Here is a 20,243-nt window from a genome sequence, read left to right on the forward strand (position 1 = left end):
GAAGAAAAAGCGGATTGCGGGGGGCGCAGATTGCTCATTTTCATCATCAGTAGACATGTCAGCAGAACAAAAAACAAATCACAAAATGAGCGCGTCGCGTCGCGTTTCTCTGGCTCGGCAACTCCCGATGTCTGCCTTTTACATTCCTTATGCACCCCCAGGACGACACCGACGAGAATGCGAGCGTGGACGCGTACAGGACAGCCTGGCACACCTGTCTGGCCCACCTCACCGCTGAAATCGATAGTCTCTACAAGCCCACAGTGGCCTCGGTCATTCACACCATCGCCACTGCCTACACCACCGTCCTTCCTGGTCTGCCCTACCCAGAGCTTCCCACCATCGCCGTCCACAATGCCTCACCGCTCTTCATCAACACCCTCCTCAAACATCTACCCGACAACGTGCTCACTTCACCTCTTTTCCCCTCCGACATCACTACCCTTACTGCAGGCATGAAAAATCTTATATCCGGCTTTCTTGATGATACCACCAGGCCTACAAACAGCCGTTTGGCCGCGTATGACATTGGCTTACTTGAAGACGTCGATGATCCTCTTGTCGTCATTCTACACGATTTCGAACAAATCGACGTTGGCATCATGCAAGATATGTTACATATCTGCAGTACCAAACCCCTCTCCCTCATCTTTCTCATCTTTTTAAACTCACCATCAACACCACCTTCATTCATTCATACCACTTATTCACGAACCACCTTGTGTCGACTTCGTATCCAATCCTTCTCATCTCTTCCTTTCGATTCAAATCAACTTCTCGAACATCTCCTCCTCAAAACATTTTTTAACCCTGCTTTCAAACCTGATTTGGTTTTGGGACCGACGGTATTGGAATCCATAGTTGATTTTTTTCTACGACATCATTCGTCTGTTGATACCCTTCTCACAACACTTCAACTTGCGTATCTCAAACATTTTCTCATCGAACCTCTCAGTATACTCAATAACCCCCCAACAACTCTAACCAACGACTCCATTCTCTCATTATTATCCTCTCGATTAAATCTTCCTCTCGATTCAACACTATTACTCTCCCACCTCAATCAACATCATTCCACATTTTTCCACAATTATCAAAATTTTCGTTTGGGATTAACATTACTCTTCGAGGTTTATACGTTTCTCATCAAGAAAGGATATAAACCACTACGACATTGGGAAAATCAAGGAGGAAGAACAAAAGTGATTGTGAATGCGCTTCGTGGATATGTGGATAGGGATATCAAGACTTTATCGATGTATGTTAGGAAATTACGACAAGAACCCTTTCGAGAATTAGTGGGTTTGTTGAATGCGGTTTTTATGTCACTTCCTGGGGAGATGAGGAAAAGTCAGGAGGAGGCGATGAAGTTTGTTGATTTGGAGGATGGTGATGAGTTTGGGGATGGGTTAATGCAATATTTGATGTAGGTGTTATCATTTTTTTTTTGGAAAGGTTTCATTTCTGACAAGGAGTTATAGGGATCTGTTACAACCACTTGATCGTTCTCCACTTTGGGATATATGGTATACGGGTTCAACACCATTTCCAACAGAAGTTCGTTCTTTATAAAAAATCTTACTTGACGCATTCAATAATTTATTGTAGCTTTTGAATCCGTCTATAAGGGCTTCAATTGTGAATGGGTTACTTCATCCGTATGAATTCACTATACCTATCCCCATCAATACGATGAACACCATCATCAACGAAGATGAAGAAGATGAAGAAGATGGTACATTATCACCGACCGTATCTGAAATTCAAACTCGACTCGAATCCACTCACGTTGTCGCCACCTCTACTACTTCCTCCTCCTCTCCAAATAAATCCAAAACCATATTGGAAGAACATACAACAACAACGAGGATGGAGAAGAAATCGATTCATGAATTTCCGGATACGTCTATTTTGTTTAATCGATATATGAATGGAGCGGGGAAATTGATTAATGTGTATGATTGGTATCAGAGTTTTAAAAGTGTTTTGGAGATTCAGAGGAAGGAAGAGGAAGAAGAGGAAGAAGAACAAAGTAAGAGAAGAGTTGAGGAAGAGGTGCGAGGGAAGAAAAAGGGGAAAGCAAAAAAGAAGCCAAAAACATCTCCGACGAAAAAAGGTAAAACCAAAGAAAAAACGCAATTAGAAGACAATGAACATGAATCGACAACGATAATAGACAACAACGAATCATATCAACAAGAAATTCAAGCTCGATTTATACGTTCATTACATGAATTGGATTATTTGGGGTTTTTGAAACATACGGGGAGGAGGAAGGAACATGTTGTGAGGACTGTTTTTGATGTTGTAGATGATGATGATGATGACGAGGAGGAGATAGGGATGGTGGGTGGTGAGGATGAGGATGGTATGTCGGGAGATGATTTTGATGATTTTGGAGAGGAGAGTGAGTTTGATGGAGTGGGGGATGGAGAGGGAGAGGAGGAGTAGCGAGCTTTTTTTAGTTGTGAGGACTGGTATTGAAGTTGTAGAGGATGATGAGGGGGAGGAGATGGTTGGTGATGGGCATAGGGATGGAGCTTTTTTTCCCTTCTAGTTGTGAGTACTATGAGCAAAGGTTCACGAGATTAAAAAAATCTTATAGTTCAGTAGAATAGATTCTTTGGAAAGGGAGTCTCCCGCCTTCAAATTCACGACTACTGTTCACAATAACTCCATTTGAAAAAACAGATGCTCGGAAGGAGCTTAAAAAGCTTTTAACAACAAGAAGCATCTGAGAACTGTCATACATGTAAGATGGTTGTTAACATTCGCTCTCGCCTGAAAGACAACACCTCCATTTAGTATAAGCTTCATTTTTGCAAAAGGTTGAACTGTATAACCGGATATCAAGGGTTAGTTGGCCGACGTCGGTTCTAGGGAGGGTGAGTGTTTTTGTGTGGCGGACTCAAGGTTTTGACTTAAAGAATATCGGTTGGCGTTTGTTCAAGTATGGATGTAAGTGTTCTTCTTTTTCGTATCTCGGTCACTGTTGTATCTGGAAACTCATGACGAGCGCGCAGACTGCAATTCAATTCCTTTACCGTTTCCATTTCCCGCTGCCAAGCCTATCTGGAAAACGGAAGATCCAAGGAAGATCCAATCTACTTGTTGGAGCGCGTGACCTAATTGTTGAGACTCGGCTTCAACGAGGGGAAATGTATACAGTATCGAAAGCAAGTAAATCCATGCGTGTATTATCTTTGACTAGCTCACTTACGTTGAATTTGGGCGAAAATAGGTATGCAAAAGAAGACAAGGATTTTGTCGCATCATGTTGCTGCTATACACTGATTGCTACCTGCGTCGTTAGGTGGGGAGCTTCTATTGACTGTCCAGAAGGAAGCTCGATTAGAAATGGTATTCATATCATGCTGGAAGTACGTCCGAATCTTCGGTCTGTCGTCGCTCTCCCTTGAACAACAACAAACCCTTGCCTTTCTGGATTTATTGATTGTGAAAAACCGATAATCCGGTCTTTCTTTGGCAGGGTATCAACAAAGTTTTCTGGCCAGCCATTTCGGAGATGATAGCAAATCTCTGGCAAATCTTTTATGTCGACATTTCCCCCCAAAAGCGGCTCCAATGCTCCAATCAGCTTAGCTATTGTCTCTTTGATTTGGTTTACTCGACGATACTTCTAGTGGATACAAATAGGGCCCGTGCCGGCTGTCATACGTGTTCTCCTTCTACGGTTTTAGTTGGGAACCAAATGACACGCATCAAGGCGAATTCGACTTTAAATCCTTTTTGCATATGACGTTGGTACGCTCGGTAGAGTGCTCCGATTGTCATATCAGGTAAATCAACTTGACCTTTCGCATTTATGGCGGCCCTTGTGTCTGAAACATGTTTCAGTATTTGACAACTCAGATGCCCATGTTGGCACCGTTTATGGATAGGATGATTCACTCGGAATATTTTGTTACCCTTCAATGCTGCACAGGCACTTGATTTGTTATGAGAAGATGCTCCTGGAAATTCCTGAAAGCGCTATGGACCTCGAACTTCTGGATTTTCGAGGAGCTTCATGGGATTACGGAGCGGATAGATGGGAAGATTATAGAGAGTCACCTGTTCCTTTCTCTTACCGTGTTCTACGGCAGTTGGCTCCGCTGTGAGTCTCTCTTATTTTTTCCGAATTACCTTGGTACCCTTGTGGATTGGAAAATTCTTCAAATAGCTGTGGAGCCTCGCATTCCTATCATAGTTGCACTGTTGAGCCTTGTGAATACGAAATCCATATTCCAATACAATGAAGTACATAAATGATTGGATATGAAATATCGTGTGTGAGTCACAGTGTGAGTAAGGGTTCCCGAGATAAATTATTTTGAAATCAAGGAGTTGTCTGATCATGAACGCTAGGTTTCTATAGGTTTACATACATATGAAGGCTTATACGATATGCCTCGAGGCACCGTTGGAAGTGGTATTCCCATCAATTGAACATCAAACCGGGATTCATGGTTTGTATAGAGAGTTCCTACAAACTGCATGCTCTTCTCATGTGAAGGATGGCCGCAAAATCACTGTTGTCGGGCCGTCGACCCATATATATATATTGTCAGTGACGAATCTGATGATCAGTAGTTCGGCTATGATCGGTAACTTGCTCAGTCACGGAAACTCCATCACTTGGCCGTTCTCGCTTGAAGAAACTGGAGGGAATGACATAACATCCGCTTTTCAAACTGTGTTTGAAAAATGAAGCTTAAGTGTGAGCTAGTGTGAGACATTCAGAAAAACGGGTGTGACCGAACTCAGACTGATCACTGATAGTATTCGTTAATTTGACATCCCTGACGTTTATGATCTCGGCAGAGATATATATAGATGTATTGGCGTCTCTCCACCAATATTTGCATTTGACTAGTTCAATCATCGATGTCGTCTTGTATGTCATCTTATGCCAGGTTCAATCATGATTTGGCTGTCGTTTCTCCTCATGGACTATGAGCGATTTGACTTATGGCGAGAACCTGGCGAGAACGCCAACGGAACGGTTACGGAGATGATAAGGCACAAACATACTGTACGTCGCCCTCTGCTTTTAGGTCTACTAGTCTATTTTCACTTTGAGCCGTGGATTAACGCCCAAATGGGCGATTCTCGCGGAGGTCCCGGGTAGGCCTGACTATGGGAATACTTGGCTGGACGTCAGCACTCGGCAGCGTGAACCAGGTTCGGTTCCCACATTTTAACGGCGCCACCAAGGGGTGTCAGATTCATAGATCCCGGGGACATATTGAGGGTATATACCCTCAGTCCATTATAGGTATTTACGTGAGCGGCAGGATGACACGGCAAGTTGGCGGCAAGCCTCAGCCGCCGCTGATTTCCCTTTGCCGTCTGTTCCAGCTGCGCGTCGCACAATAATGGCTGAAGCGACCCATACCTCGCGTTTGTAGCTTATAACGCGTCCTCGCCGCCTTGAACATTTTAATCGCGCCACAGTGACCGTGTACATGATCTGTTAATTCATTCCGTTCATACTCCGATTTCCAATGAAGAGCAGGCGGTTCACGAGTCAAGTCATCGCGACGTATGCACTCTGCCAAGAAGTAGTATTTGCAGTCTAACATTTCTTAGTATAGCTCATTCTTCCAGTCGCATAGACTACTGCGAACTGTAACTTTTTCCGGTGAGGATAATGAAATGTAGCTATGAAATTAGGATATACTTATAGTGAATATAAGTATTTAACCTCTATAATGCCTAGGCTCCCGGGTCCCTCAGAAGTGCACTGTCTTGCATCGACACTCTAGCAGTCGGCACATCAAGCCTGTGGTTTGCCGCTCATCTGCCGAGGAGCGCCGGGAAATTCCAATGATCCTGCAGGGTTCAACCACTCAGGATCTTCGAATCTGACACCTCTTGGCCGCCACAGTTTCATGGATCTCGGCTGAGAGGATCTCAAAGGCATTAAATAAGAACGATTGTCACGATGATGTTATTTTTCATTTTCCAACCAGCTCCGGCTCGGACTCATAAAGTCCGAGGCAGAACCTGGGCAGAACTTAGCTTGATCGACAACCCGAATAAAAGTCTTTGTCTGAAGAAATCAAAGAACCCTTACTTCCAGAGAGATAACCGCCAATCACGTACTTCATTAAGGCACGTCGTTTATTTGAACGAGAGGACATACAAGTCGCACCCATTGCCCGGTTGGCTCAAAGGAGTGTGCACACAACAGTGTGGCGATATGGGGACGCTATCGCCGGATTCTCAAAATCCAGCATTGCAAAGGACGGTATTGAACGACCTACGGTAGTAGTAGCTGTCGGTGACTGAATCAAAGCCCCACCCATATCGGCTAAAGAGGAAGAGCGCCTTTGTCACTGTCACTCCATTTCGCTTTCCGTATAAAGTCCACATCCATGCCAAGAGCTAGATGATAATCATACTGGGGCGTAGCAAGCTATTTAAGCGATTGAACTTGACTATAATGAAAGCTAAAGAGTCGTGACCGAACCTTTTGTATCTTCAAGCCATTTCGAGATATGGACACCATGGAGCAGCTAGTCGACAAAGGAGATGAAAAAAGGTTAAGGTTTCAATCGGGACTAGGAAAGCTTTGCCGTGGGACTGCCAACTGTAATGTTCGAGCTTCAGGAGCATATGGTGTCGAGGAATACCGGGGTGGCGCAGTAATGCCCCTCAAATCATCCCTTTTATTTGTACCTTAGTGTAATAATTGAACAATCCTGTATGCGTGAGACAAGCATCTGCGGCGTAATGTCTTGGCAGTGACAGATAAAGAATTGAATCAACCTCGAGTCAACCTAAAATACCAAGCAACTTTGTTGAACTTGAGAGACGACTGGAGCGAAAATGGAGCGATATGATGTCGCTTAAACCTCATTGCCGCATTTGACCAAGGGTTGTCGATCTTAGGGTCCTCATCAACAATCCATCAAGGGAATCACTGACAAGCTGCCAGTTGGACTGAGTTGAACAGGACCGAAGTTGAAAGGTCGAATAATAACTTAGCACTAAAAATATAATATGCCTCCATTATGCCTCTGCCCCATGGAAGTAGATCTTAAGAATGACTACCTGACCACAACTTGGCACTCACGGCTTGTAGATAATTTGGTGCAGTGCCGTTCGGGATCGACAGGCGTCTGTTCAATCCGAAGGATAAGTAGTGTATATGACGGGTGTGGGTACGGATCAGGTGTCGTACCCGTCACCCCGGTTTGGACGGCTAAATTTACGTCGATATTGACATATGCAGTGTCCATATGTTATCCATGTCATGGGCATACAAAACAGTGCTCCAGTGAAAAGGGTTTCTTTCAACCCCAACCACTGTCGATGGCCCCGAAATCCCTAACATTGGCATTTTCCCCTCGCGAACCCAGTATTGGCATGAAACGCCTCCATCAACGAGATGAAAACCTTTGCGCCGATTTTGTATTAAAAAAACACAAGACCCAGTCAAACAACAGAAATCTTGAAAAAACGCAAATGAACATTCTTGGAACTTGCTATAACACCGGAATACATGAATCTAGAAATGAAAGTTCGGAGGCCATGGAAGTAGAAGAGGCTGAACTAGATAGTGATGTTGAACTGGTCGAGGTCGAAAAGATCGAAACGCCTGAAGAAGAGCTTGGTTAGTACTATGAAAATATTCTCTAAATGATTGTGCTGAACGTGTATACAACAGAGCGACTGCAAAAGGATTGGAATGCACCGATTTACAGTTTTTTCCAGAAGAAACCCATCATCTCAATCGTCAATGGTCGCCGTTGTCACGAATTTATTTGTTCAGCACCGATATGCCTCAGAAGGGGTCAGAACGCGCGAAGAGTCCGACGCTATCTCGATAAACAAGACGCGAAGTCCACCGGCAACCTGCATAAACATGCGGTAGTGTGCTGGGGAGAGGAAGCTATTAAGCGAGCACAGTCAGGTTCAACAAAAGGGGTATCAAAGTTGATGTCGGAGGTAAAAGAGAATGTGAGGGATGGAACAATTAGCAATGCAATTGATTGGATCGGTACGAGAAAATCCACATACTCGAATCGCCCTTATACAAGGGCGGAAAGCCGGTGAGAGAGAATTCATGGCCGGTTTGATGCAACTTACCGAAATCTGCCCAGACTTGAAGCAATCCGCTGGGTGTCCGAATCAAAACATCCTTTTAGTATTGTGCAGGACCGCAGTTTTCTAAGGTTGATGAAGACTGGCCGTCCTCATGTGTGGATCCCTTCGCCAGTGACTGTTGCTCGCGATGTCTACAAAGTTTTCGTAAGCTGTCAACAGCGGATTGCGACTATACTTCAAGTGAGTTACTGGATAGACACTTGATAAGCATGAACACTCAGAAACTTCGAGAAATATCCCGGCCGCCTTAGCTTTGCGACTAGTGCGTGGACATCCCCAAACAATGTACCATACATGGCAGTGTCAGTTCATATTGAAGAGGGAGGAAAACCCATCTCATTACTTCTCGACTTCGTTGAAGTATCCAAATCACATACTAGCTTGAACCTTACCTTCGAATTTACCGAAATAATGAAGAGTTTTGGTATAAAAGATAAAGTGAGCGATTTACTCTTCAAAGGCGATATGGCTCACCAAAATTTAGCTACTAGCGATCACTTGCGACAATGCAAGTAATACCGACACCGTAATGGTTAACCTACACGATCCAGTTCAACAGTTCTATAGCGAGCAAGCACGCGTTTACTGCCTAGCGCACATCATCAATCTCATTGTCAAAAGCATTTTGAATCAATTTGATGGTTGGAAACCAAGGAAAGGGATAAACGAGATTGAATATGTTGACACCGAGTGTGACAACATTGAGGGTTGGATCGAGGAACCCATGAGTGTTGAAGTCAAGATGAAAATTGAGCCTGTCCGCTCGACGTTGTCTAAGGTAAATGTTGTCTAGCATCATTCTTATTGCAAATGTGATACCAAACTGTTCCCGCAGCTTCGTAAAGTTGCGTATTTCATCAAGAGATACCCCAGCATTCTTCGGTCGCGGTGGGCTCAGATTGTATCGGAGCAAGGCTTACCTGTCAGATTGATGCCCCTTGATGTGGCCACTCGATGGAATTCCACCTACGACATGTTGCGTTTTGCTACCAAATACAAGTCGGCTCTCAAAGTCCTTCTGAATGAAGAGGATGAGTTGAACAATCATCAGTTGAATGATACAGAGTGGAATCTGGCTGAGGAACTGTTTGACGTTCTCAAGGTGCGCAATGGATCGTATTATTCTTCCGAGTTCTTGAAATGCTTACCCTCTCCAATTAGGTCTTCAGAGAGACTACTCTCTATGCCTCTCGTGATACTACTAATGCTGCAGCTATTATCCCTGCCATGGATCACATACACTTCCTCCTTTCTGCTCAAACTACAGCTTGCCGATTTTCCGATACCACTGTTATTGCTCTCAGAGCCGGAATGAAGACACTTGAGCGTTTTCATAACAAAGCCAATATCTCCAATGTTTATAGAATTGCTACCAGTAAGTATCTATGTGGTTCCTGTAGAATTATAACTAACCTTACATTTCTTATCAGTTCTGAACCCACGCCATAAACTCCGATACTTTAAACAATCAGGTCGAGGTGAAAGATGGATCAAGGAATCGAGAGCAATGCTCGAGGCCCAGTGGGAAATTTCATATGCCCTTAAACCTCTTCCCGCTGAGTTTAAGCCAACCAAAATTGGAAAGACCTCTATAGTATGTATTTCATTACCGTCATTAAGCTGGCTGATCAGTTCAACTCTCAATCCAGGCAGCTTTGTGTGATCAGCGACAAGATGAAGATCGGATTATGTTTGATCCTCGCGTCTTTAACGGTGCCCTAGTTTCTGAGTCTGCAATCCATGATGAGCTCGAGCATTACCTTTCTACTGAAATCGAGGAGGTTACGGATCCTATCGGGTGGTGGAAGGGTAAGACACTTACCTTTCCTCGACTCTCACGCATGGCAATTGATTACCTCACAATTCCCGGTTCGTCGCATTTCCGTTAAATTTGTTTGTTCTCTGACATTTTAGTATAGCCACAGCCGTCAAGGTTGAACGCATTTTCAGTGAAGGGCGAAGTTTGCTGTCACATTCTCGAAATCGACTTACTCCAGAGTCAACACGTGCATCGATGTGCCTTGGAGAATGGAGCATGTCCGGGTTTATTAAGGAGTCAGAGATGCTCAGGATTCTAATGGAGGATGATTTTGAGGATGAAGATGGACAAGAATGCGAATATGAAGAAGATTTAGGTGTAATGTTTTGTGAATAGAATTTACCTTTTCGCAGCTTCGAAGGCAGAGATGTGAACACGAGTTTCTGATATGCCATAGGTACGATTACCCATCAAAAACCTATTGGGAAAACTATACGGGCATGTCTGGGTACTGTCATCTAAATTTAGCCACGCGGAACCGTAGTTCGTTACTGATAGTGGGAGTCGGCCTGTACTAACGACTCTTATTGTACCTGACTAATTTAAGTCCTGGAACCTGAGGCCTGACATGCCATACGCGACCTTTTTACGACTCCTGCCCGCTTCTGATTGCGAACGATACCCGGGAATTCACTTTCACTCATGTCATCCATTGTAGGTTCCTGGCATGATAGACCTTTTTTTATCTGTTGTTTAAAGTCCGTGGAATGTGAGTTTATAACCAGGCAGAGTTTCGACCCTGCAATGATGGTAGCCGTGATTGAAAAATGAAGATCACTGAAGATCACTGCTGAGTCTGTATATCACATTCTTCTTTCCGGTACAATCGTCCGCGACGTAGAAGCCTGTAGATTTACTTGCAAATGGTTTTAAGTAAAGTAGGGCAGATACAGTCATTGTGATCACTCCTTGGATTCGTCATGATTCGGCGTGATTCCTGAGTTGCTTCAGTTTCAGTTACTGTGGGGCGACTTGAATTGCTGAGGCGATCATATAGTCAGACTTTTATCGTCATGATGACGTGTCTGCATCGTATATAACGGCCCGACCCACAATGGACTCACCAAGAAAGCCCACAGCCAACTTATACATCCGAGTCGTTGCTTCACGTTATGCCTGGAAAGTCATTATCACAAAACCAGCATACCTGACGTTCTAATTCAAAATATTCAGATACTCACCAAGCAAAGGATCCCGAGCACGTTGCTGCGGGTTACAAGGCGACAATCCACAATCCAAATGTTTCACAGGAAGCTAAGGATCACGCATGGAAAGAACTGCACAAAATGGGCATTCACGACCTCGACTCTGTCATTCACGAGGTCCCCAAACATGCTGAACCTGTCGGTCAAAGCGTCTACAGCGAAGCCAAAAATGAGGGGAACGTTATCGGAGGATACAAGGCGACTTTGAAGAGTACGCGCTTCTACTGTTTGCACCTCCGTTCAAGTTCAATTAATGTTCCATAGATCCTCATGTTTCTGAGTCTGCAAAGCGACATGCAGAAAGAGAATTAAAGGAGCGGGGAATCGATACAAGTAATATCTAATCTAAATACGTTTCTTAAATCTAGTGACGTCTGATCAAGCGGGAGTTTGTATTTGCTTCAAGTTCGTGGTTACGACTCTTGAGAATGTATTTTAAACTGTGATGTGCTATATATGTCAGCTATCTTCTGTATCAGTGAATCGTCCAATGCTCCATGCTTCTCGCTCAAACCAATGTTTTGTTCTCATAAGCTGTCCAACTCCGGCCCAGCACATTGTCAAGTGGTTGTATCCACTTCATCATTATGAAAAAACTTCTCTTTTTCAAAAAAGAAAGGTCTTCCCACCTCATGAAAATAAATATCGTAACTAACGCCAGTCCATTGATATCAAGCAGAAGATCTGTATTTATACGAAATCAAAACTCGTCACCGTAGGAGGAGCGTCTGCAAAACGATATAAAACATATGCACGGCAAGAAACAATTGCTGACTGTTTGAAGCCTGGACCAACATTGAGGGCGCAATACAAGAATCTGTGCGAAGGGCCTGTGTCCTGCCTGAGGGATAGTCGACATGCCAGGTTCAATACTGGAAACACACATGGAGCACGTCAAATTGGAAGCCTCGGGGCTCTCCGGTCTTGTTGAAGATCCACGTCCTTCTTTCAGCCAAAAGAAGCCTTTTCTTCATCTAATGGCGTACCCTGCGCTGATACGAAGTTCCAATAGTCTGCCAGTCGAATGACATTGTCCCTTGCATTCGCTCGGTAGATCCTCCCTTCGTAACCTGGTTCGCCTGGTTGACCCAATTCTCGCTAAAATATGCGAGCCACCGAACAGAAAAGAAGGCAGACAACTTGATTAGATCTGCTTCGCCTTTAAGAAGGCGAGGATGGCGCAAGCCATCGCGCATCAGGGTTCCGGCATCATCCTTCTGTTCCTGATATATATTTCCACCGTGTATAGAGAATGGGTGGTGGAGGTTGAGCTGGCGATGATTGTGATGAGCTGACACAAAAATGTCGACGATGATGAGAAGGATAACGAGGTAAGATTCATGGGATAGCAATTATAATTCTGTTGATGATGGAAGTGCTCGCATTGCTCCGCCACCAAGGGACGCTATGCCCATCGGTAATACAATGCCGCAGAACACTAGCGAAGCCGATACAGGTAAACATGTGGTGGTGTATTCATGCACGCAAGTCGCTCATCTTTCAGACGACCCGAGATGTTTATTGCAGTCAGTTGCAGCTGCCAGAGAAGCTCAGAAAAGCCCTTAAAATGGTGCCAGTATGGAAGATAGAATATCGTTGCATGAACAAGACGTACTCTTGCAAGCTATCCCATCTCGGTCTAGGAGGGATGTCAGGCTCAACCTGTCGACTGAGTGTATCAACTTCGAATTAATTCGAATACTTCCATGATTTCCGCCAACAACTTGGTGAACGCCCTGCAGGCACCTTTGAAACCCTGGTGAACATCCGCATTCGTGGGACATGAGCTGCTTCGCTGGAAAACGAACCCTCGGATTGAGTAGGTTTCGAATAGACCGAGAGGAAACTCTCAAAGGGTTTGAAAGGACGTTTCCCAAGGTGCAGGAAAGGTAAACAAAAAAGTGCTTGACAGGACAAGCGAGCCAAGAGAGTTGGCGCATGGATAAACAGGAGGGCTGTGTCATCTCCTGTTGCCTACTCTCCAATCTGTTGATGGACGTCAAGACCTCTATTACTTGGAAAATCTATATCGACATGTTGCCGAAGTGTTATTATTACAACACTTTACTGCATCCAAACCATCTCCGAATAAGAATTTTCGAGTGCTGCCATGAATGGCTGGCTGAGCATTCGTGGTATCCCATAAGCATCTCTGGATTTAAATGCCACAGGTTATGATGATGGATACAGTACGAAATGAGACCGGTTCTCAGATGCGGCTAAGAAACAGAAGGGAGAAGATTAGATGGAGGCGTAAGCAGAGTATCCTTGTTTGGCTAGAATGCGGAGGCCGAACAGTGTGCTCGGCTCAGCCCGGGGACTTGCTCACGCTCGCTGGGCTGCCGAAACTATCCAATTGATTGTAATACTCCTTTTCACCTCCAATTGTTGTCTTTCAGCATATGTTCTTTTGCCGATTATCCAGGTTATTCAGACCTAACTACTGAAAGGCTCTGCAGCATATGTACGAAATAAAATTTCTTGACTTTTGGCCGGGAACGGGAACGGAGCGGAACGCTGGTCCAGAAACCAGATTCCATGCAGAGATTTAGTATTTCAGTGTTTCGTCCCCTCCTCACCCTCCGAATAACATGGTATCAAACTGATTCTGGATATGACTCTTTGCTTGGCAATGTCAGCAGTCTCGGAGGGACGTATACAACTTGTTGAATATCCTCAAATTCGCGGGAACGAAAACGGTCCTTTGACAGTCCACAGCGAAAAATTTGCTGGAGATCGACTCCAAAATTCTTATCCACTTTGCCCAAATCTTAGAGTACTTGTTGATTCTCATGAAAGGAAATATAGCACGATGTTTTCATTTTCAGTTCTTTGTCGTATCTACGCCAGTATATCGTGCATACATCCCGCTGTAAAACTTGAATAACTTTCCTATCGATACCGGACAGCTACTTCGGGTAATAGACTAAGTAGTCTTATATGCCGGTTGTACCTGAACTAGTGCAATTTACGATATTTTAAAATAAAATCTGGATCTTCTACGACCTCCCATTTTCCTGGCCCCAAAGCGCGGGCGCGCGTATGAGCAGGTCTTTCCCGATGGCTACCAACGTAGACAGTGGCTGAAGCTTCAGCTTGAGCTAACACGAATGGCGGTAAATTCGCCATTCCCACTTTGGCCGCTGTTGCTACTTTGACTTCCTTTTCATTCCTGTCCAAAAGCATGCATGTAATGCCGCTTCCATGTATAGCAAGGGCGATCATACTGTTGGGCCGTTTCGTTACTGCGGCCTTGGTCAATACGCCAGTCCGGAGGTCGATGAGAGTGACGGTGTAAGGGCGAGGTGGAACTCCTGGAGGACTAGGGCCAGCATGCGGAACGTCCCATTGTGGGATCAACTGACGAGCATCCCACTCAACTTCTTTGTCAAATGTTGGATCTTGTGACTGCAACCAACGGTAAGCATCTCGACCGATTGTAGTATGATCTTCGATCGCAATCCAGTCGTCCTTTTTCACAAATATTGTTCCAACGAGCAATACGAGGATAGAATAAGCAATAGTCGTTAGATATAGCAAAATTAATCCAGCAACGACGTTGACTTTAATCGCGACAATGAGAAAACTTATGATGAGAACGATGCACATCCCGATAGCGCATCGCTTGAGACTTCTCATCTCACGGTTTCGATAAAGACCAGAAGAGTCACGCTGTAACCAGCGGGAGAGAGCCACAGACTTAGGCCCAATGATGGAGAGGACGGGTTCTGGAGGCTGGTCGGAAGCTTTGCGAAACGTGACGGAAATATCGTGGACTAGTGCCTCGAGACGCTCCGACCCTTCTTTCGGCGTGATAGGCTTACCCCACCACCTGTATGTATTCGTCAACATCATCGTCGGCAAATTTACACACGGCAGCGAGGAGGGCAGCGTTGTAATACCCTTGATTCAGCTCTAGCAACCATGCCAGGTCTGCCCAACCATTCAAACCTCGTAAGTCCTCGAGTTGGGACCTCCGAGGTAAAAGAACGTTCAAGGCTTTCCCAAGGAATTTGTGGGCATGAAAGTTGTCGGCTTCATCTCAGCGGATGGCCTCGACAACAAGAGAGTGGACAGCAGATTGCCAGGTAGTTGCGCCAGAGTTTGTTGAGTGTTGCATTATGTTGTAAAGATGCCATTGTTTCGCCTCCGCAGAACAGGCTTGCATGTCGGAGCAAAATTCCGATCCAGGTAAGTATGAGCGATGAGGATGAGGATGGGATGATTTATAAGCATCGGAAATCCCTTTCAGCCTCACTAGTCACTTAGAACAGCAATCACATATATATTGAGTATGTAGTTAAAATTATATATATAACAAAGGACAGGCAAAGAAAGACTTTTAATCTTTCAAAAACAATGATATGTAATACGTACAAAAATCAGTCATCCAAACACCCTAATCGAAACGAAAAAATATATACTAATTCTTCCCCTCCCCCCCGCACACATTAGAAATCCCCCAAATCAACTTCAACGGCATCAATAACCGATGCTTCAAATGTCTTTGCACCACCGCTATTTGTACTACCTGATAATGCGGACGCCGGTAGTGGCGTTGGTGCTACGATAGGTTGACTTGTACCACTTGGTGTTCCCGGTCTACACGAAACAAAGATTAACAATGGGAAGAAACAGATACCTTTCGAGCCAACTAACCTGGACGTCGTAGGTGTCGCTGAATTGAACATTCTCGGTAACGTTCTCAGTCTCGCACTTGGATCCGACGCAGGTGTAGGAGTCCCAGCAGCGGCCAATTTTCTTTCATTCCTCTTTCTCGCTGACGCGACCAATTCTGCTTGTCTCACAGCCTCCATATTCGCTTTTCTATTCCTTTCATTCACTTTTGCTAATGGATCAACTGACTCTTCTGAGTGACGAGAACGTATTGGGCCGAGAGAAGCGAGTTGATCGTCAATTTGTGCAAGTTCTTCGGTATCGTTTCGTCGGATGGCTAAAGCACGCGCAGCGTTGAGTCTTGACCGTTCTAGTGTGTTGTTTCCAGAGGACTTGTGAGTTTGTAATTGAGATTTACGAGCAAGCATGGCGTTGATATCACTCTGTCAATCGGGGCTCGGTATTAACATATGCGGAAAGACAAATCTCTTGAGCTAAAATTCTTACCTCCGTGATTGGTTGTGATGGTAATTTGCGTAGTTGTGCATACTTATGATCGAGGTCGCGTTTGGTTGGAAGTTTGACCTCCTCAGATTCACATGTGTTTTTCCAACGTTCAAACTCTTTCTGACCCGGAAGGTTCATTAGTAGGTTCATTCGTGCGACGACAGACGTACTCCCAAAAAACCTCCATTTGAAACCTTGTCCATGGGAAACACGCGCACAGATTTACCATGCTTAAGTTCCAATGCTTGGTTTACCATTTTTTCATCAATCTTGTAAGGTTTGACAAAATCGGCGGCAAGGTCTGGAAATGTTGTAAGCTACACCGAAACAGAAGAGTATCCCGAGATACGCACTTTGTATTTGACAGATCCGATACACAGGTCCATGAGAGTCCTGCCCGACCAAATAGCGCACAAATGCACCTTTGAACTCATGAGCGTGGGATACAACGACAACCGACAAACAACGGACCCTTGACATAATCTTCATACCAGGGTGCGAGTGCATGCTTAGCGAGCAAATCCCTAGTTAGGCGGCATCTTTCAATGTCCGAGCATGTAATAGGCTCGTTTTCCGATGAGGGTTTGTCGAAAATTCGTCCAACCTTCTCCTCTTCTTGCTCGAGTTTGGTTATCTGGCCGTCCTCCGATTCACCGTCCGAGATCTCCATGTCCATAGGTGATGATGAGCGGTCCCTTTTCGGCGATGAATTCTTGAAAGAGGAGTAAGTTTTGGTTAGCGTAGTGTAATATGAGGATATACTCTTTTTCTTTCGTCTTTTGCTTTTCGCCTGGCCTTGAGCTCAGCAAGTTTACTCGACTTTTCTTTCGTAGCACCTCTTGCTGTATGCTGGCCTGTGGTGACGGTTGAAAGATCATCCAGAGCAATTATCGAGTCCCTCACGTTTAGCGGCTTTTGCAACCGTATCGTCGGGAGCACCACCACGTTGCTGCTGCACCATCTGCGACAGCAAGCGCTTGTCCAATAACTGCTGTTTTTCTTCCATGCGTTGAGAGAGAACATCCTCCCTTTCCACTTCCGACATTTGTAGAAGCCTAACATTGGGGTTGGTTTTTTCGGAAACAAAGTGGATGTTTCGATACGCACAGCTGTCTATCATATTCATCTTTGTATTTGCCATCCAAAGGATAGGGATCCGAGTCCCCTTCCTCGCTCTCGGGAAGGTGCTCTGAATCACTTGTCGCTAATGGACTAGTGGTACAAAAGTCAACTGGGGTATGGGTTGGGCTGATGATTGCGGCTCACTCTTCCTTGCGCCGTTTGTTGGGCTTGGAACCATGGGACCTTTTGCGTTTTTTCTCTACGGCGCCTGCGAGTTCGAGGATTTCATCGTCGAGGTCGGACATGGCAGTGGCAGGATGAGGCGGAACGCAGCTGTACGGAAGAAGTCAACAGTCCGAACTTCCCACGGTCTCATTATCTGTTCTTCAAGTTGGAGACTGAATTAATACTGATCATCCACCAGTCCACCGACAATGTTCGGCTGTTGCGTTGCTGGGCGTCTGCTTCAGACGAATCTCCAGCAAGTCGACGAAACTCATGCCCTCTTCGAACTTCCTCAGGCGAGCACCATCAACCATGTCTGCGTCTTCCTTCTCGGAACAGGTGCGTTTCCCGATCTATCGCAGCCTGGCTGATCTTCGTATTGATTTAGCCACTCCCAAGTACCTTTCCCTGATGGCTATGGCGCAACCGTACACTTTTTCTGGCCAGGAAAAGGCTTTCAGTTACTTGGAATGTGAGTCTCTTGCCATGATACCAACAGCTCTCATCAATCTCGCATCACCAGGCTTTCTAATGAAAAACCGTCTGCCATCTTCCGGCTCCGGGGAACCTTCTCTTCCAATACATCTTCCAATCAAAGTCACGCCGCATTCACGTCCACATCTCTCATGCAAACTCCCGGCACAGACGTAACCGCAGTTCTTGGACTCTCGATCGAACCTCTGGATCACATCCAAGCTCAAATGTCTAACCTCAACTCTGCGCTGGACAAAGTTACGCCAGATCTGACAAAAAACCCGACGATCCTCGCAGATCGTATCGTCAAACATCTTTTCAACTATGTTTCCAGTTTTATTGGCAGTTCTCGGACGGTCACACCGGATGTTGTGGTTCCGATGAGTATCATTGGGAAGTGGTATGATAGTTTTATGAGCAAGCTGAAGGCGGGAGGTGTTGGATTTTTAGAGAGGAGTGAGTGAGTAGGCTAGGCGATCAAGCTCAAGCATTTGCACTTAGTCAATAAGGTTTCTGCAAACCAGTATTGGTATGGCCGCCTGGCGAAATGGCATCGCGTCTGACTACGATAATTGTAATCAGGAGATTGCAGGTTCGACCCCTGCGGTGGTCATCGATATAGTTTTGCACCACCCTTGTTAGTTTTGGTTGATGTATCGTAGTGCATGTCGAAGGATAAAGCATGATGGGTCTATTCTTTTGAACTACTCAAATTCATGAACGAGGTATGTAACTTGGCTTGAGCTGCGCAGTCATCGGGTATGAGTCAAAGAATTCCACATAATGCCCCGTCGGCCTTCTTCCACATAAAGTCTACGAAAGTAACAATTTCACTTTGGTCGCAGAGTCAACGCAGATTCACAATGGACAATCCTGGCGCTGGCGCTGGTGGCAATGTAAGCCGTACTGCCCATATGCAACGCCTTCCATTACAACCATACTGTTATTATTGATTACATACTTGGACAGAACTACACATCCTACTATCACAAAAAGTATACATATATATAAACGTCTATGCAGATCACAGATCGCTCTGAACCAAAACCCTTCGTATGCCAGTCAACTGACCAAAGCCCATTCGCGTGCATACTTATTCGGACGTATTTCACCACCCAGTAGCACAGCGAGCATGAGATTGACCAGAGACGACCACATAAAACTATGCATTTGGCATCGGTGAGGGATTTGAATGAGAGGATTATATGCAGAATCAAATGATCCTGTGACGACGTTGGGGTGAAAAAGAAGATTCCTAGAAATCGTTCCTGAAATGTTTCTGTGTAAAAGCACAACGCAAGAACGACCGTATAAAACTCAGCTTTTAATCGGAGTTTGATCAGGATAATCGGTAATTTTCGGCACCACAAGGGACCTAATTGCTGAATGGGGGTGCCTTCCGTCCCGCGAGCTACAATCCGGGACACTCGTTGACGTCGCATTAGAAACTTGGATAAATTCTGCGACGAAAGCAGACGCCATATCTTCTTCCAGTCACTAGACAGAGGCTGAGAGATAAAAGGCGCTAGGCTAGCTACCCAGAGAGTGATGAGTTAGTCACGACCTCAAGCTAGTCTTCAACTAGGGGTCGTGCCAATGATGCGACTAGTGTAATGCGTTATGCATAAAAGTATGCACACATATACCAGGATTGGGTTGAGGGTGATGATGGCAGCATTGGGCAAAGCAGTCATCCTGACGCGCAGTCACCAACGCTGCCGCTTAAGTATCCGCATGGAAGCAGCATCGATTGATCCCATCAAAAATTGATCCGACAATTAATTAGTGTAGCAAGGTTTCGACCTGATTTTAATTACAACCCGTGGGTGGTTAAGGGCATGAAAAGGATGTGCTGGAAAGTGAGCAGTGAGAAATTTATTCTTTGCAGCTGGCAAAATAACCTATGAGAGCGCTCCTGAAGGCTCGGAGAAGGATTTAAACTGCTAAGGCCGCCTGGCGAAATGGCATCGCGTCTGACTACGAAAGTGTAATCAGGAGATTGCAGGTTCGACCCCTGCGGTGGTCACTCATGCCGTATAACTGCATGTCTTTTTATCTTTTTTTGTTTGTATAGATCTGATCAGTGAACTGATACCAGTACGCAGTCTTTTAAGAGCCTCAAATTTCTCTACTATATTTTGGGATGGCTGACCTGGTCCGGGAGGCAACAGTCATTCCCGGGACGAACCGGCTATTCTGAACGCCAGCGTCATTGGCCT

The 20,243-nt window shown here is 45.1% G+C and overlaps 7 protein-coding genes and 2 non-coding genes across 9 annotated transcripts; 7 read left to right on the forward strand and 2 right to left on the reverse strand.

The window, feature by feature from the left end:
- Positions 1–773: 773 nt before the first annotated feature.
- Positions 774–2,307, forward strand: AGABI2DRAFT_58460 (hypothetical protein; the record flags this gene model as incomplete). Its single annotated transcript, XM_006455263.1, has 4 exons — positions 774–1,408; positions 1,473–1,557; positions 1,609–1,735; positions 1,850–2,307. Coding segments are annotated over 4 exons (1,305 nt in total), but the record flags the coding sequence as incomplete, so codon positions are not given.
- Positions 2,308–7,460: 5,153 nt separating this feature from the next.
- On the forward strand, positions 7,461–8,319 carry AGABI2DRAFT_209769 (hypothetical protein; the record flags this gene model as incomplete). The annotated part of the gene is made up of 2 exons (XM_006455264.1): positions 7,461–8,060; positions 8,112–8,319. Exons 1-2 carry the CDS (start codon positions 7,648–7,650, stop codon positions 8,317–8,319), a joined length of 621 nt encoding a protein of 206 aa, XP_006455327.1. The 5' UTR covers positions 7,461–7,647.
- A 1,619-nt stretch (positions 8,320–9,938) lies between these two features.
- Positions 9,939–10,180, forward strand: AGABI2DRAFT_56796 (hypothetical protein; the record flags this gene model as incomplete). The annotated part of the gene is made up of 2 exons (XM_006455265.1): positions 9,939–9,984; positions 10,035–10,180. Coding segments are annotated over 2 exons (192 nt in total), but the record flags the coding sequence as incomplete, so codon positions are not given.
- Positions 10,181–11,115: 935 nt separating this feature from the next.
- Positions 11,116–11,483, forward strand: AGABI2DRAFT_76039 (hypothetical protein; the record flags this gene model as incomplete). The annotated part of the gene is made up of 2 exons (XM_006455266.1): positions 11,116–11,350; positions 11,404–11,483. Coding segments are annotated over 2 exons (315 nt in total), but the record flags the coding sequence as incomplete, so codon positions are not given.
- A 2,614-nt stretch (positions 11,484–14,097) lies between these two features.
- Positions 14,098–14,994, reverse strand: AGABI2DRAFT_121259 (hypothetical protein; the record flags this gene model as incomplete). The annotated part of the gene is made up of 1 exon (XM_006455267.1): positions 14,098–14,994. The coding sequence occupies one exon, from the start codon at positions 14,992–14,994 to the stop codon at positions 14,098–14,100; it is 897 nt and encodes a 298-aa protein (XP_006455330.1).
- A 499-nt stretch (positions 14,995–15,493) lies between these two features.
- On the reverse strand, positions 15,494–17,675 carry AGABI2DRAFT_194936 (hypothetical protein). The gene is made up of 10 exons (XM_006455268.1): positions 17,530–17,675; positions 17,371–17,475; positions 17,167–17,318; positions 17,026–17,117; positions 16,735–16,975; positions 16,617–16,685; positions 16,434–16,564; positions 16,264–16,383; positions 15,799–16,199; positions 15,494–15,741 (listed from the first exon to the last, which is right to left on the reverse strand). The coding sequence occupies exons 1-10, from the start codon at positions 17,628–17,630 to the stop codon at positions 15,591–15,593; spliced, it is 1,563 nt and encodes a 520-aa protein (XP_006455331.1). The 5' UTR covers positions 17,631–17,675; the 3' UTR covers positions 15,494–15,590.
- Positions 17,676–17,704: 29 nt separating this feature from the next.
- On the forward strand, positions 17,705–18,591 carry AGABI2DRAFT_209781 (hypothetical protein). The gene is made up of 3 exons (XM_006455269.1): positions 17,705–17,889; positions 17,950–18,022; positions 18,074–18,591. The coding sequence occupies exons 1-3, from the start codon at positions 17,760–17,762 to the stop codon at positions 18,486–18,488; spliced, it is 618 nt and encodes a 205-aa protein (XP_006455332.1). The 5' UTR covers positions 17,705–17,759; the 3' UTR covers positions 18,489–18,591.
- On the forward strand, positions 18,558–18,637 carry AGABI2DRAFT_t111. The gene has a single exon. It is a non-coding gene; the product is annotated as a tRNA-Arg (tRNA).
- Positions 18,638–19,971: 1,334 nt separating this feature from the next.
- AGABI2DRAFT_t112 lies at positions 19,972–20,050 on the forward strand. Its single transcript has one exon. It is a non-coding gene; the product is annotated as a tRNA-Arg (tRNA).
- Positions 20,051–20,243: the final 193 nt, after the last annotated feature.

The sequence above is a fragment of the Agaricus bisporus genome (genome assembly GCF_000300575.1).
Source record: "Agaricus bisporus var. bisporus H97 unplaced genomic scaffold AGABI2scaffold_10, whole genome shotgun sequence".
Lineage (NCBI taxonomy): Eukaryota > Fungi > Basidiomycota > Agaricomycetes > Agaricales > Agaricaceae > Agaricus > Agaricus bisporus.